At 40.6% G+C, this 16,558-nt stretch overlaps 1 protein-coding gene across 2 annotated transcripts in view; it reads right to left on the bottom strand.

The window, feature by feature from the left end:
• LOC129107716 (contactin-1a-like) overlaps positions 1–16,558 on the bottom strand; it is a 48,208-nt gene that overhangs the window by 16,279 nt on the left and 15,371 nt on the right. For both annotated transcript variants that reach the window (XM_054619221.1, XM_054619222.1), the window contains exons 2-7: positions 15,115–15,249; positions 13,073–13,111; positions 4,798–4,924; positions 3,823–4,001; positions 3,329–3,424; positions 2,059–2,265 (exon numbers count right to left, since the gene is read on the bottom strand). In XM_054619221.1, the coding sequence (XP_054475196.1) occupies positions 2,059–2,265; positions 3,329–3,424; positions 3,823–4,001; positions 4,798–4,924; positions 13,073–13,111; positions 15,115–15,249 (783 nt within the window). The remainder of the gene's footprint in view (positions 1–2,058; positions 2,266–3,328; positions 3,425–3,822; positions 4,002–4,797; positions 4,925–13,072; positions 13,112–15,114; positions 15,250–16,558) is intronic.

The raw sequence follows: 16,558 nt of genomic DNA, 5'->3' as shown, positions 1-16,558 counted from the left end.
CTAAGTGGGTCAAATGAAACTAAAGATACTTTTTTGTAGATGTCTTACTGAAGCACACACACAAAAAAACACTAAGTAACAAAGCTTTTTAGGTTAGCAACACAATGGCTTTGTGACAATACTTGGGTTATGAAGTTTATATGGAACATGAGAGACCAGTTTATTTGCCTCTCTGTATTTTTACAGGAAGTTGTAGTGGCTCATTTCAACTGGGTTTGTCTCTTGCAGCATAAGTCAGCTGAGTCTGTATTTTTCAGAAGCAAACCTGTAAAATAGATTTGATCTCGGGATTGTCAGGATCAAGATTTTTTGTGTGGATCTAGCTGTGCCTTTGATTTCTCGACATCTCAGTCGCACTGTCATGTCTCTACGCACAGATCATTACCTCAGCAGGTGAGAAGGAAGACACATTTCAGTTCATATAGAGTGCCAGAGCATTTACCGGTCTGATGATTGGAAGTTGTTTCATCAGCAGTAAGACATACAGCAGGATACAGGAGCAAATATAAAATGTATCCGTTCCGGTGTCATACTTTCAGTTTTATTTCTAGATCATCATTTTCTGTTTTGAGGGCAAACTACTAACATTACTACAGTTAATGAAACACTTGCTGACACTGGCGATAATGATTGGATCCATAGATAAGGTGTAAACATGAAGTATCCAGGTTTCAATCAGGGTACTCCTGTAGCATCCAGGTAGGAAAGGGCTTATCATGCTTTCTGAAACCAGATTTTGTTGTTTACATGCTAAAAACACGGACCAGGGAAAGAGCAGATTTAGATGGTTAAGAATGTTTTGTGCATCTGGAGTTGAATTCTCTTATTTTTTCTCTTTAAAACTAATATAACGCATAAGAGCAGTTTCAGAGAATGTTGCTGCACGAGGCCCATTGTGTCCAATCTACACATACCCAAGGCATTTAAAAAGCCCTCATGAAATGCAAAGGTATGCACTCCCTCCCAAACACAAACTAGTTAGAGTTAAATACAGGACACAACATACCCAGCAGGCTTCTCATAATAATACACATATGCATGAGAGAGCCCAAACAACTGGTCGGCTCTGCTCTGATCCTGACCTCTTTGGTGGGACACTACATTTTAGTCTGTGTTAAGTAACTATAGTGTTTTTCATAACACATCCGCCACAGGTGTTTAACATGATCATGAAAGTCAAAATCAAACAGTGGAATAACTGAAGGCTACCTAGAATAAATGGTGAAATAGTCGTCTAGTTTTGTGTTTGTACCTCTTACACATAGTATTTATAACTACTCTTATGTACACTGGTTTGTGATCTCCACCGATGGAGCTGTTCATGTTCCAGTTCATTTTAATATTTTCACAACAGGCTGGCTCTGTTTCAAAGCATGTCAGTGTGTGTCAGTTCACCTCTGAGCTAATTTGTTCCTATAAATCTAATTTAAAGAGTCAACAACAGTGGCACGACCTTATCACATCTAAAACAAGCACTGTTGTGATTAAGCATGGTGCTTTTAGCAAGGATGTGAGAGAGAAAAAAAAAAAATCAATGTGCTGCTTTGCTGCAGCCAGGCAGAGTCACTTCCCATCTGCAAGCTTGTTTTTGAAACTCATCTCTTAGAAAACACTTTAGCTCCTGCTTTATACTCGCACCTCATTTAGCTGGTAAAAGAGCCCAGTCTGGATACTATTTCTTTATCGACCACTTCTTAAAGATCTCTGGCTTTAATACAGACACACATATTCAATCTCTCTGTTGTATTTTTAGATTGTGTTCAGCTTTATTGCATTATATACATTAAAACGTATTGTATTGCACACTAAAGTAAGTGGCATTTATTGCAGTGAATTGCATGTCATTGTTTTAGCTTACTGTGATCAATCTGGTACAGGACAATTAAACCAACCCAGATTTTGAGCTTGGCTTTTGCTTATGTAAGTTATTTAAGATCACTGGCCGTAAAACTAAAGAAACCATGAAAACCCAAATAGCTTCAATGTAATCATAATTTAAAGAAAGATCAGAAATAAGCATCTGGAACAAAAACGGATAGCAGAAAGTGGAGTACTAACGTTCAGCCAGAGGTACGAGGGGGATGTAGTTGGAGAAAACGCTCTTGGAAATGGATGGGCTGGAAGCAATGCAGGAGTAGTTGCCGCTGTCGGAGGAGTCCACCTTGGAGATATAGAGGTTACCCGTTATCTGGGAGACAAAGCGCCTCTTGTCCAGTGGGATGAAGGTGGGGAATTCATTCAGGATCCATCGGAATGACAGCTCATCTGCACAAAAAGAGAAACGACAAAACGGCACCCGTCAATCAAGACCCTGGACACGGAGCAACAGCTCTGGAAAGAGCCGAGGGATTGGATGTGAAGCTGTCTCACTTTGAATAATGTGGAAACATGCAAATAAAAATAGCACAATTCTTTGGCGGTGAGGCGGGATTTATTATTCAAGCGTCTATTGACCTTTCAGATGAAATCTTATAATTCTTTTAGCTGAGAGGCATAATGGAGGAATACTGTGAGCACATTGGCTTGTTGAGGTAATTCTGATGCTGCAGAGAGAGAGAGTTAACAATGCTTTCAGACGGCTGTGTTTGAGAGATTAGCATAACATGAATATGGAAAATATGTGTACAGCTTTTTGGGTTTGCACGCTATTGCTAAATTAACAGCAACGCTATTAAAAAGCTTTATAAAATGAGGCCACATGCAGACGGTAGAAGGGAAAATAAACAACAACCCTTGTAATGACATTTTAGCTTGAACTAGATATTAAACTGATGAAAACATGTTGTATGTTTTGCTTTTTTAACATCCATGAGGGAGTAGAAGTGAAACCAGCATGGGAATGACTGCAAACTGAGAAAAAAAGCTTAAAACTCCTGATGAGACAATGACAAAGTCAATGAAGTCATTATTTTTTATACCTTAGAGGACATTAAGAAGGGCAATTCAATTCCAAGCCAACAGGGGACAAAATTTCCTTGGTTCATTTCATATAATCTGTTCATAAGTGTCATGAAATCCCTCATGTGCATTAAAAAAAGTATGTCGAAAGACATTCACTCTTTCATTTAAAAGTAAATGTACACTCCTCAGTTCCACCTGACTTGCATGTCTATGGACTGCAGCACAAAGCAGTAAACCCACTCATCAATCACAGAACATTTCACACAGAGAGGACCAGAACCCATAACAGGGAACAGTGCTAACTACTGTGCCAACGTCCATCCACCCACGTCAATCGATCAGACGCTACGGCTACGTGATGATGGAGGTTGAACACAGACCCGTAGGAACACTCAGCAGGAACACACTCAGCCATCACATGCTGTACCTGGATGATGTGGTGGGGGAGCGCAGAGCAGCACTGCCCCCTGTCCCTCTTTGACGTACACCGACTCCCTCTCCTCCGACGAGAAAAGGTCGAGATCTGAGAGAGGCAGAGACAAAAATCAATTGTTAGACAGTTTCTGATTTAAAGTGCTACTCAGAATCTACTGTCATACATTCATATTTGAGCATCTCCTGTAGCTAATGTCTATAAAACTAAAGGTTTAAAGGTTGCATAAAGTTCAACAACTGCTTTTTGCATTGAGCTGTAGTTTAAGCAAAAAAAAAGTACATTAGCCATGCTGGCATTAAAAAGTTAGGCCATTCAATAATTGCACTTTCCACACCACTTATGATTTGTGCCAGCTGCCCTCGCAATTTCAGTACGCTTAATATGCATGAAAGTACAGCTCCAGGGAAGGTCTCTCTCATATGTCGGTATGGTACTGTACTGTACGTCATCGCAGCCCAAACTGGGTTCACATCTGGGTTACTTACATCCGAACTGGACCGAGGCCTCTCGGCTGATGACTGTGCCATAGATGTTGGTAGCCAAACAGAAGTACTGGCCTACGTGTTCTGTTTTAATGGGTTTGCTAATGACCAAGTTGCCTCCTACTAAACTGTAGTGGCGTTCTTGTGTATTCAAGTCAATGTCAATGTTGTTCAGCTTCCACCTGCAAGGAAAAACAAATTAGGGTCAATAAAGTAGCGCATTAGTGAAGCAGTCAGCTGTGAAGTATGATATTGGAGTATGTAACTAGATTTGGCCCCTGAAAGCAGGTCAAAAGCTGAACAGAGTCTGCTTTAAAGTAGCTCTTTCTTGCAATTAACGTCTGTACAAACTGTAACCAAGATTCCAAACAGCTGTTCTATATCAATAACAAATTTCATGTTTTGAAAGGCATAACAGACTGTACTGTAGATGAACCCGATTAAACACTTAATACAAGCTGTGGTCAAAGCAAATTCCTTCTCCTCTGACATCTAATTCTGGGCTCTCTGACAGTGACACCGATTTGGAGGATGCCAAGCAATATAATTTACATACATTTACATCTAAATTGAATTGGATCAAGCGAAGCGCTTTCAATTTTGAGTTGAAAAATGAGGTTGAGATACGGTGGGCAATGTTGTTAGTGCTGCTGCTGCAGGAACAACATTCTGTTTGTTATTCATTTTTTTCTGGCGTGTCACATTTTGGCATTTAAACAAAAACAAACTGAGTTGTGCCGGTTGTTAAACAACGACACAGATGTATCACACATTTTATGCCCTGCTGGATGGTCACACACACATAATAAACCTTTGAGGGTGCACCGAGGCTAAGATCAACATCTGTGTGACTTCGCCATTTACAGGCAGATCCAAAAACAGTCAGCATTCAGCCTGAGAGATGACGAGCAATGGGAGGCACACAGGATGCACACAGCGGGTAGTAATGAGCCTGGGTTTATGGGGAACATATGTTACTTGTATGTGGCAGGTGGATCGGCTCGGGCCCGGCAGCTCATGGTGATTTTTGCCTCGGGCGACTCCTCGGGGTAGATGGTATCCACCGGCTGCTCCTCAAACACCGGCCCATAACCTGTGGCTTCTTCTGCCGACAACAAACAAAAGAGACCGGGTTAAATAACAAGCTGGGTCGGACTGACAAACAGGAACCTTCAAGGTGTTAGAGCTCAGCGTCTGTCTGGCACTTCTGGGGCAGCTCCATCAAAAACGGGACAGCAGGGTTAAGATGTAAGACACATAAAAAAAACACATATTGACTAGACTGTGAGATCGGCCCTGTAGGATTTTTCAGCCTGGTTTGTGGTTTTCACACTAGCCTCTTTTGCTCAGTAGTTGGTTTCAGAGAAATGAAGCTCTAGTGTAAGTTAAGTCATAGTTATACTCTTGCATAGTCTTGTAGTTTATTTCTCATACATCTGCCATTCACTCCTCATGCATGCTTACTCATTATATCCTTGCTGTCATTGTTTGGGGGCTGTCGATCACGATATCAGCAGTTTAGATCAGCTGATGTCTTCTATCCAATAGCACAGCGACACAATAACGTGGTTAGCCTATCATCTTGCTGCTGTCTCTTTATGAATATGGTTGTCGCTCTACCTTCAGTACGTTCATGCTGCTGTTACGCGCCCCCTCCACCGCCCAATACCCGCCCAATCTTCACCAATCCAACAGCTTCATCAAGTCATAATTCTATCAGCCTCATTAGCCACCACCAGTGTCTGGACTCCAGCTCAGGAGTTATCTTTCTGCTGCTCAGGGAAAACGCCCCCCATCTCCCTAAAGAGTCCAAGCACCAAAGACTCTGTAAAGACTTTATCACTGCATATCATCTGTTAATAATAAACAATTATCTTTTCTTCATCTGACTTGTCTCTTTTGATTTAAATCCTGGTTGTAGCTGACACTAATCTTATCTTTGATTTCTCTCAAACGCCCTCTTTGAATAATGATGCACAGTAATAAGCCCCGGCTTTATCCCAAATCACAACATCACACTAATTATGACAGAGCTGTGCTCACTCAGGTGCCGGACCAGAGCGAAAACATTCATCTGTTGCCAGTGCATATGATATTGTTGCAAGCTAATACAAATGCTGGACCTGGAAATGCTATCTTGACTTAGCATAATCCAAAAACCCTTTCATACTGCATGTGTCATCCTCAGTGCTGCTGTGACGCATTCCAGGGAGAAGAACGTCCTTGATGAAAATGCCTTTCTTGGTTCAATCTGCCTTTTACACCACCAACACACACATGCAATTAGCCCCATTTACTCATTAGAACAGACAGACATCATGAGCAGAGGCATGAATTACTCATAAACACAATGCCAGGCTATGAATAAGCAATGAGGCGAAATGTTCCCAAACGCTGATTATTCTCTCAGATCAGGAGTGTATGTAGGTGACTGCAGGAATACAAATGTGAGGCGCGTGTGAACGTGTGCATGCACATGTGTGTTATTCCCCAGCGCCTCCCGAGTTCTAAGAGAGCGCAGCTGACACCTCAATGGGGAGAAGCTCGCCCTTTCAGACGGTAATATCCTGCTTCTATTCGATCCCCTCTAACCAGGCCTGCATAGGCACTCAGGATTCACTACCTCTGAAAATGTCATATTGACTGACAGTGCAACCTTTAGAAACCTGAACAAAAGAGCGTTTTCTCTATTTACTCCCACAAAAACAGTAAGATGTGTTTGTGCAGAATAACAAGAAAATAAAGCAGTAATCATATACATTCCATCAGTCAAACATGTGTGAGGGCTTGACATTGAGGTACAGTAATCTCCAATACCACGTAGTTAAACACCAGTGAACCAGATGAATATGTTTCTGCCTCTGCTGTAGGGAAGCAAAAGGAATTAAATATTGTATAATCCAAAACCAGTATGAAGACAGACTCGTAACCACAATGGCAAGATAGCTGTGCCGTTCTCGCACCAGGACCGCCAACCAGGAGGCGGCAATTAAGACGTTAGGAGACAGGATCCACTCCCACTCGCACACTCCAGCAGCCGACGGTGTGCGAATTCTTGACATTAATGCAAATCCCAAGGACTCTGAATTATTGCCGGCTGAGAGGGATTTAAACATACTATTAATGGGGCATTCAGGGGCAGATGGAAGGCAAAATAAGTGAGAAAAAAGGTTCTTGAAACAAGAGAGAAAGAATAAAAGGGGTGACGAAAATAAAACTCAAGAAATGAAAGAAACAGGGTTGAGATGAGTAAAGGGAATAAACTACAATAGTGACCCTATTCTACTGTTGCACTTAGATTGCTCCACATGAGTGTCAGCTAAATGCTTTGCGTGTAAATATGAAATATAAATGTGGGATGGGCTGGAGGATGGAAGCTGCTGAGGCTCTGCGGCGGTGCTGAGATAGCAGTTGGAGTGAATATCGGAGCGATCAGCACTGGTGCCGCTCCTCTCCTCTCCCTGTAATGTGGGTTGTGACAGATGGTGAAGGGGAGTGTTGAAGCAGGCCACATAAGGCCCACTGCCTGGAGACACACACACAGGCCTCTTACATTATCTCTGCCTCGTTGTACTTTCTCTGCGTATCCGTCTCTGACTCTCTCTGGCTTTCCCGTGTCCTCACTCGATCTCTCTAACCTATATCCTGCTGTCACGCTCTGCTCCTCTTTCTTTACCTTTCCTGGATTTCCTTCTACATCTACTTCCTTTCTAAAGGTCTCTCAACTTTCTAGTCGGCCGTGGTAGCTACATGGCTCCAGGGAGGGCAAAGTCGCTCGCATGACTGAAATATTTAAACAATTATTGGATGGGTCGCCAAGAAATTCTCTATAGATGTTCATGGTCCACCAGAGGACGGATCCCAGTGACTTGACTGGTGATCCTAGAGTCTACTGCCACCATGAGGTTGGCTTTTTGGTTTTGAGTGAAATGTCTCAACAACTCCTGGATGGATTTTATTGTTATTTGGGACAGATATCCACAATGCTCAAAGGAGGAACCCTAAAGACTTTGGTTTCAGATTTTAGGAAACAACTGTTGAATGGATTGTCAGAAAATTAGTACAGACATCCATGTCCGCCTCAGGATGAACTGAATCAACTCTGGTGAACATTCCATCTAGCACCCCCATAAGGTCACATTTTCATTTTTACCAACACTTTAAGGCCAAATACCTCAAAACCAAAACATTCACATCAGCCTTAACACTACTTATGTTTAGAGCTAATGAGAATATGATAGCATTAAAAAGAAATGGTGAAATTGTCACCATTATACCTGCTAAAAACCTGCATCGTCATTTTGAACTCAAAGCATCACTTTGCTGTCCCGAGCATGTAAACTCTGAGTCTTGTTTTTTTTCTCTCTCTCTCGTTCTCTGTCTCTCAAACCCTCCCACCTTCAGTTGACTAGTGTATTCTCTCATAAACTATTTCCACCCTCATTCTAAACATGCCTGATATCTCTTTCTAACTCTCCAAAGCTGCATCCCTATTTCAATGTCTCTGTTTCTCAGGCTCTCTTTTTCTCTGCATAAAACATTTGTCTTTAAAATTACTTGACTGTGGATGCCATGAGTCACCCTGTTTGACAAGGAAGTAACACACACACACACACACACACACACACACACACACACACACACACACACACACACACACACACACACACACACACACACACACACACACACACACACACACACAATCAAAGACCAAACAAACTCTCAGGGAAGACCACATCTGTACAAAAAGAGGTAGACAGACTACACAGAGACTATGTGTCTCCAGGGTTTACCGTAGTAAAAAACACAAGAACATAAAAACAGCATTCTGTCCTCTTTGTTAAATTATTTTCTTGTTTCATGTCTTTTGTCAAATTGTCCAGATGTTTCATGGGTTGCACTTCCCATTTTGCAAAATAAATATTTTTGTTTCAAATTTAAATGGGCACATAATTAAACATAATCCCAGAGGAACTTCATCCTCTAATGAATTTAACTTTACTCACAGCTGTGTGTTTCGGCTACATCTGCAGCAGGGTTTGTTTGCATTGCCAAAAGTGTCCAAGTGGGACATATAACATATTGTTTCCTGGAGGCAGCAAAAGCATAGTGTAGCAATAATTACCCACAAGCCCTTGAGACACATCATAAGGCACGGTGGCCATCAAAATTGTCCCTTGGGTAGAAATCTACCATTTAGATTTCATATATTGAATTAATTATTATTCTGCTTCAGTGCCAGCAAAACTGTTTCACTGATATGTGGACATGAGAGTGCCAGTGTCAGTCTGTGTGGTGCCAGCTGTGCAATCACAACTGCTGTCAAAACAAATTATTCTCCGAAATGATGGCTGGAAAAGAGTATTCAAACAGGACATGTAAGAGGATGAATTTGAATCCAGATGTTTCACAAGCAATAACACATTAATCAAAAACAGAGTCTGCTATATTAAAACGATGAAGGACGTTTTAAAGAATCTACCACCGGATAATCGTATTAAAATAACTTCATCCACTTCTCAGCTGTTCACCAGATGTTCAGTATATTCAATCACTCATATTTTCAACAGAGCTACAGCCAACGATTGTAGGGCTGTCTCAACCAAAGCAAGTATTAGTCATACAAGTTTCTCCACAGAGAATCAAACAAAAGCAACATTTTAAAACTTGTGTTTACCAGAGAAGTGCTCATAAGTTTCCGAAAAATAAATCATTCAGCCTAAAAAAAAGCATAAAAAATGACTAATCAACTAAAGACCATTTACTCTAATTATCGACTATGAAGAGGCAGCCCTTTTTGTCTGACTAACAGTGCAAACCCAAAGATGTTCAGTTAACTATAATGTATGAAAAAGGAATATATCAAATCTTCACATTTCGAAATCTGCAACCAGCACCATAAAACTACAAATTGTTTGTTATTTTTGTGCTAAAAAAATAACAAAAACGGTTATTCTACAATGGAAATCCCTACATTTAACTTGTTGTTGATCGACTAATGGTTGCAGGTCTAATTTCACAGAAGTATTGGAAACTTTGAATAAACTGCAGGACAGGCACTCAAACCAAAACACCCACTTTTTCAAAGCTCAACGGGGTCATGCCTACATATTTAGATAGAAGTGACGTATTCATTCATATGGAAAGTAGTGACCATATGACTGGACAGCTGAGAAGTGATTCAAGAAGTCTCTATTGACATTTTCATACTTTTAAATCCGATGAAAACTACAAACTTTTTACAGCCATCCTTCAAGTCTGCAGAAGGTGATGGTTGCTTTAACAGCACAATGATCCGCACTAACGCTATGGACTGAGTCATAAGCAGTTCACTTGCAAGAAAGAAAAAGGGATTCTTCATCTTCTCCCAGCTGGAAGGCCACCTACGCAATGATCTGACCTTCGTGGAGAGTGGGATTGGCTACCTCCTTCTATGGCTACGCCTTCATCTTTGGCCAAGTTTGACAAAGCTTTCAAAATGTTAAAGCCTAAGCAGCATTTCCCACATTTATTAGTGCTGAGTGACCATAAAAACTGTAGTCTAGTGTATCGGACTGATGTGTGTACCATCAAAAGCATCAAAAGCATTCAGCAGAGTCCTAGCTGCTTCCTGCTGTGTTATTTCTTTAGAGTAATAGTGGTGATAATGTCAACATGTCCAGGAGGTGACCCTCCATAGAGGCACACAGACTGTAAAAGTTATATACAGTCGATGATTCATAAAGCAGAGAAGAGAGTATACGGATAAAATAAATACCACCAAAAAAGTCTACTTACTGAATCCCTCAACATTTCAACCTGCAGGCAGCATCCCAACGTGTTCCCAAGCAACGAACCAGCAAGCCTTCCTTTTTCCAATTTACCCCTTGCTGGCAGTCTGCCTCCACTTTATTTTTCTCCCAAAATATAACATACATGGTCCAAATTTATGCAGATACAGAAGTTAACATTGACAGTACAGTAACCGACTGTCAATAGAGATCCATCTACAGAATTTTGGGAAATGGAGAGAGTGCTACAGCTTTCTGTATGCATTTTGAACCTTTGAAAATCCCACTTGTGTTTAGAGGATTTGTTATTCCTTTTGCCAAAACACTTCACGTAAAGAAATTACAACATTTCGGGAAATGCAGTAATTCACTTTCTTTGAAGGGTGTTAGATGAAAAGATCGATGTAGACTATTTATGGACTGTTTCTTGGCTGGGCAGTGTCTTCCTGGAGTTTCTGCCGGTTGCCTGGCAACCTCACAGCGACTGTGCCCCACCAAGAAAGAGTCTGGCACATATCCCACTGTAAAACCTCCCCATGTCATTTACACTTTGGTTTTTTTTACAGATTAAACAAATGAGACATAATAATTATTGTGCTCTATGTGCTGTTTTTGCTACCTGTGGATTTAGCCAGGTTAGATATATCCCCATCTTCAGTCTATTTATTAAGCTAATCGGCTGCTGGCTGTAGCTTCATATGATAGCATAGATGACATGGAAAGCAGCAGGCATAAGAGTAGTATCTATCTTCTCAACTAACTCTTGACAAGAAAGCAAACTAGTTAAGTTCCCAAAATGTTGAACTATCCCTAAAAACGGTTCTCAGTTAGTCATCTAATATTTAAGGATAACGTGCAACGAAGGACAGGTTGCATAAAAATCAAAAGGGATAAACAATCTTAAAAATAACAGTAAATAATTTAATGAAATATATGTATACACACACATTTCACACTGCCATCCATGAAACCAATATCATACCAATAATCGTCACCGATATAACACCCTCACACTCCCCACAATGAGGCTTGGTAGCTCTAATACATTCTCTAATGTCTCTAAATCTAATGATCCTAGATTAATTTGCGCAGTACGCTCCAGTGTCTTTGACTTTAACCATCCCCAATGAGGAATAATGTGCATGTGCAAGAAGGAGAAACCCAGAAATAGCTACAAATGAAAGACACATGACCTCCAGATTTTCATCAGTCTTGTCCTATTGTGGACCATGAGAATAGGCAGCCGTCTGTCACCGCCTGTCCCTTAACGCATCACGACAGGCAGATATTATTGTAGTTTTACCACCTCAGGGGCTGCAGTGGGCAGAAGACGGGCAGAGCTGCAACTGAAGCCTGTTTGGATCTGACATAGTTCTTTTCATTGGTTTTCATTGTATGTCAGTAGATAACAGTACACAAGCTGAATGGTGTGTTTGATGTACTATCTCTCCTATTTTTCATAAAACTTAAGCTTGACTGCATTGTGTTAGAGTTTTCAGAGGGTTGTATTTCCCGTTAAAAGACATTCCATGTGGTTTGGCTTTCTTCTAGATTTAAACAGGAAATTGTGCAAAACTAAAGTAGCCCCTTTTCTAGACAATGAGGTGTTTTGTTATTTCGTAGTAATCTTAACCATCTGGTGGTGTTCATGAACAAACAACAAAGTATCGGTTAGTGCTGAGTGTTTATTAAGAATAAATCTAAATTCAAAGCATCATGCCAGCAACAGCTCTTGTGCAAGAATTGTTTGGAAAGTATAACGCAATAAGCTTTCACAACTCACAGGCCTTTCTCCATCGACTATGAATGATTTGACGCTAGATAAATAAAATTTAGTGAATCACAGCATGTTTAACCTCTCTAAACTCCAAGACCAAAGCCTGAACAACCTACCAGTAAACAGTCAGAGCGTGTTTGTTTGAAAACTATAAATCAAATAGAAATAAGTGCTATGTTTCACATTTCAGGTATTGACTCGTATTGTCTTGGTCTGAGTGAGCAGAAGAATCCCCAGTGGTGCTTTTACAGCCTGCTGACCTTTCTGGTTATTAAACATCTCTGTTACCTTCTGGTCAGCCTTGATCTTGAAACCTTATCACCAATAATAAAACATTGGACACACAAGTGATTGAAACAACATTTTCATTAGACTCTCTCACATCAAACACAGTGAGTGGCGGAGTTTCTTGGCTAGACACTGATGGTGCTGGCAAGCTTTCTGTACGAACATTCAGCAGAGAGAATGTCTTCTTAATGTGTGTGTGTGTGTGTGTGTGTGTGTGTGTGTGTGTGTGTGTGTGTGTGTGTGTGTGTGTGTGTGTGTGTGTGTGTGTGTGTGTGTGTGTGTGTGTGTGTGTGTGTGTGTGTGTGTGTGTGCTGAACGTCTCATCACCAGCCAAAACCAAGAAGCATCTATTTTCATCATTATTGAGGATTCTATAGTAAACATTATTATTATTCTGTATTATAATCAGTCTTACCTCCATAAAAGCCGGGTACCTCCTCGTGCATTGATGCATCTGTAACAGTTAACAAAGGAAATCAGGTCAACATATTGAACCATGATGCTGCAAATATACAACTATTTATATTTGAATCACTTCTACAGGTGGATTTTTCTCACTTCTCAAGAAAATGGATCAAAACAAATGATCATTGTCAGTCATAAGAGTTGTTTTCAGAGAGGTGCAGGTCATAGAATTCCTTTTTGCAGCTGAATATGTGATGAATAGCCGGCAAACCTGCTTTGCAGTGAAAGACTGCTTTTGGCTGAGAACCATCTCTGTGCAATCCACTACATCCTGCTCTTCACAATAAAAAAGAAAACTCAAGACGTTTGTGGTTGGCCTTCAGTGATAAAGGGTTTAATGACTCTGTAATGCTGTATTTGATTGGTCATCTAGGTACATTTAAAGAAGGGAACGTGATACCAACGTGATGATTAAACAACAATTCTGTTGCATCTTTACACTGCATGTTGTAGTATAAGCTTTACTATGGGCCAGCTGAGCCATAGAGAATACACACATCCATTCTATACTTTAAGTTGTAGGATAGTGTGTGCTTGACTTTCGTTCTGCTGTCACAGCATTAATGTCATATTAACCATCAAATTTTATTCTTGTTGAGGCTAAACAAAAATGTCAAACCAATGTTGTCTACCCAGGTTAACGACCAGAGTCTGTTGGTTGGCTGCTGTCTGTTTAGATAGAGCAGCCGTACAGTTTAACCCTGTCTGAATGAACTCTATATATTGAGTGTACGTGTGCTGTGCAACCATGTATGTGGTGTTTTTGAGCATTCCTTTTTCTGTAGATGAACGTCAGCACATTTTCAACAGGATATTCTAAGCTTTAGCTGCAGTGATGCTCGAAACCTTTGGTGAACTCAGCTACAATTGCCCTACCGTGTACGGAAACTGAAAGATACATCTGCTCAAAGTCTGTTTGAGTAAGATGTGGTGGGAAGCCGGGAGAATTCCCAATCCAAGCTCCCCCCTTCTTCTTTTTTTGGTTCATGTGAAATCAAATCTGAAACGAGTGAGAACAGCCCACAGTTCTGGGAACACAGAGGAGGTTGTATTTTTTTTAGACAGGTCGTTTTCAGGCTTGCTGTTTTCTGACCACTTTGCTTTGCTTCCAACACAGCTGACTGCACAGCGGCATCACAAAAAAAAGGAATGAAAACGTGCAAACTCTAAGCCCTTCCAGGCACATGACTATCCAGCCTGGCCTATCAGATATACTATAAGCTTTGTAGCTTTTTCTACAATATGTGCTTTTTTGTTCAGTTAGCCTTAAGCATGTGTATCGTATCTCAAGTATATCTAGATCTGATTTAGTTAGTTTGCTTTTACACCATTAATACATTAACACGCATCGTTACTGTAGTCAATAAAATTAGATTTCTATTTTATTCCCTGTTATCACCTTTGGCGTTTATTATGTTTACTTTGTTCTTTAAAATTGGCAGTTTGGAGCTCTCTTGTGCCCCATTCATCCTAAGAGTCCAGCTTTGATGTGCTTCTATCAGCTGCCTGCCACTTGTGTGATTTCCGTGCTTTGTAGTTGGAGCCATTAATCAAAGTTTCCATATGATTCTGTAGCTGCAATATGAGTATATCAGACACATTGTATTGAGAGTTTGTGAAAAAAAGAAATAAAAAAATCATTCCTTTCGATTTCTGAGTGCTGCTCACCAGCAATGTTTGGAAAGGACATTCTCTAAGAGTAAAATATGATTACTGTTGAACTCATTTCAACATTTATTGAATCACTGAAGCCAAGAAATTTCTTTTTTTTGTGATTTACATTTACAACTGAGCTAGGAAACTGAATGACTCATGGGGAGACATAGAAAAATTCAATAGCTATATAAAGTGATTTTCACATTAAAAGAGCTGAGTGTGAGGTGAGTTTTAAAATACGTGTTGCTTTCATCTACCAGCAGTGAGACTGTATCTCAAAACACAAATTCTGCCAATTAATTTAGCTAGTCCCTTTCATGTGAATGTGCCACTGACCTGCAGGGGAGAGAGAGAGGACCAGGAGATGGAGGAGCAGGGTGAGGTGCAGCATGATGTTGAAGTGAGGACCACCTGGTGGGGTTACAGCTAGAAGCTCAGCTGATGGGACATTAGCAGGACTGCCTGGTTTTCCTTTAGGAGATAAGAGAAAATAGAAAGAGAGAGAGTTCGTCAAGACATAGAAAACTTCAGTGATGAATGGCTGGAGTGGCTTCGGTTTCCGTCACAATAGAAAAAAAGCACACTAATGCTAAAGAGGAAGCAGGATTTGCTTGTTTGACATGATTTCCTCCTATATGAAACCAGGAATCTGCATAAATAAGCAAGAAATACATTTCCAGTTGCAAAACCACTAACCAATAAACCTACACACACGCACACACACACACACTGTGTTTGTTCAACTAATTATTACTTTCATAAGTCATTAAACGGTTAATTAATTGTATATTAAACTGATCAATTTTCTAGTAGTCTATAAAATGTCCAAAAAAAAGTCTCAGGTAGCCTCTTAAATGCCTTAATCAATTTATCCATTTTCAAAACTGTTGCTCAATAATGTCAGCTTTTTCTGTGTATGAAACGTGGAAACTGTATCAAAATCAACCTGTGTCATTGTCACATGACAAGCGTCAGCAGCCAATCCCTGCTGCTTTCTTGAGGGATCACAGGCAAACAGTGCCGCAGCATCTTCACCGTGTTGATGACCCTGATGATTGACATTTTCGATCATTGCCAGAAAAAACACCCGAGCACTGGTACAGCTGAGCAGGCACCTCGCTGCTGCTTACTCACTGCCCCCAAGACGATAACACCAAACCAGGCACCACCAGTGCAGCACCAGCACTCAGCCTCACGCCCAGTAACACGACATGAAAAGCAACAGCTGTCTGACTCAGGGGGTGCTGACAGAGATGGGAGGAAGATAATCATTTCTACATGATGGGTGAGAAAATTGGATTTGAAATTAAATTGCCTCTATAATTGTATATTCTACGTCAAATCAGCCTGAGAAGAAGTTGTATGTGTTTATAATAATCAGTCTTAATGAAGCATAGCACAGCCTCCACTCCCCATCACAGAGGCAAAGATGCTCAGAGTGAAGATAGCTGTTACACTATTTCAGCTTCTTTACTCTTCCAGGAGAGTCTGAAACAATTTTGGGAAAAAACAGACGGGAAAATTTGGAAGGAATGAAAACATATGCTTGCAGTTAATATGAGTGAACACGATATGGACCAAGGACTTTGAATGAAGTTGAATGCACTTCAAATGTACTGGCATCCAGCTAACAAAATTAATAATTGTAATTGGACCAATTAAACAAACAATTCATCCTTTAAGCCATAGCAAGGACCTAAAGGGATATTAACTTGGAAAACGTAGTCAATTCTGCTTTGAAGTTTTCAGTGCTTGGCAACCTGCACTCTCTTTCAGCGAA

The sequence above is a fragment of the Anoplopoma fimbria genome, chromosome 19 (assembly GCF_027596085.1).
Source record: "Anoplopoma fimbria isolate UVic2021 breed Golden Eagle Sablefish chromosome 19, Afim_UVic_2022, whole genome shotgun sequence".
Lineage (NCBI taxonomy): Eukaryota > Metazoa > Chordata > Actinopteri > Perciformes > Anoplopomatidae > Anoplopoma > Anoplopoma fimbria.
This window is presented reverse-complemented; position numbering and strand designations above follow the sequence as displayed.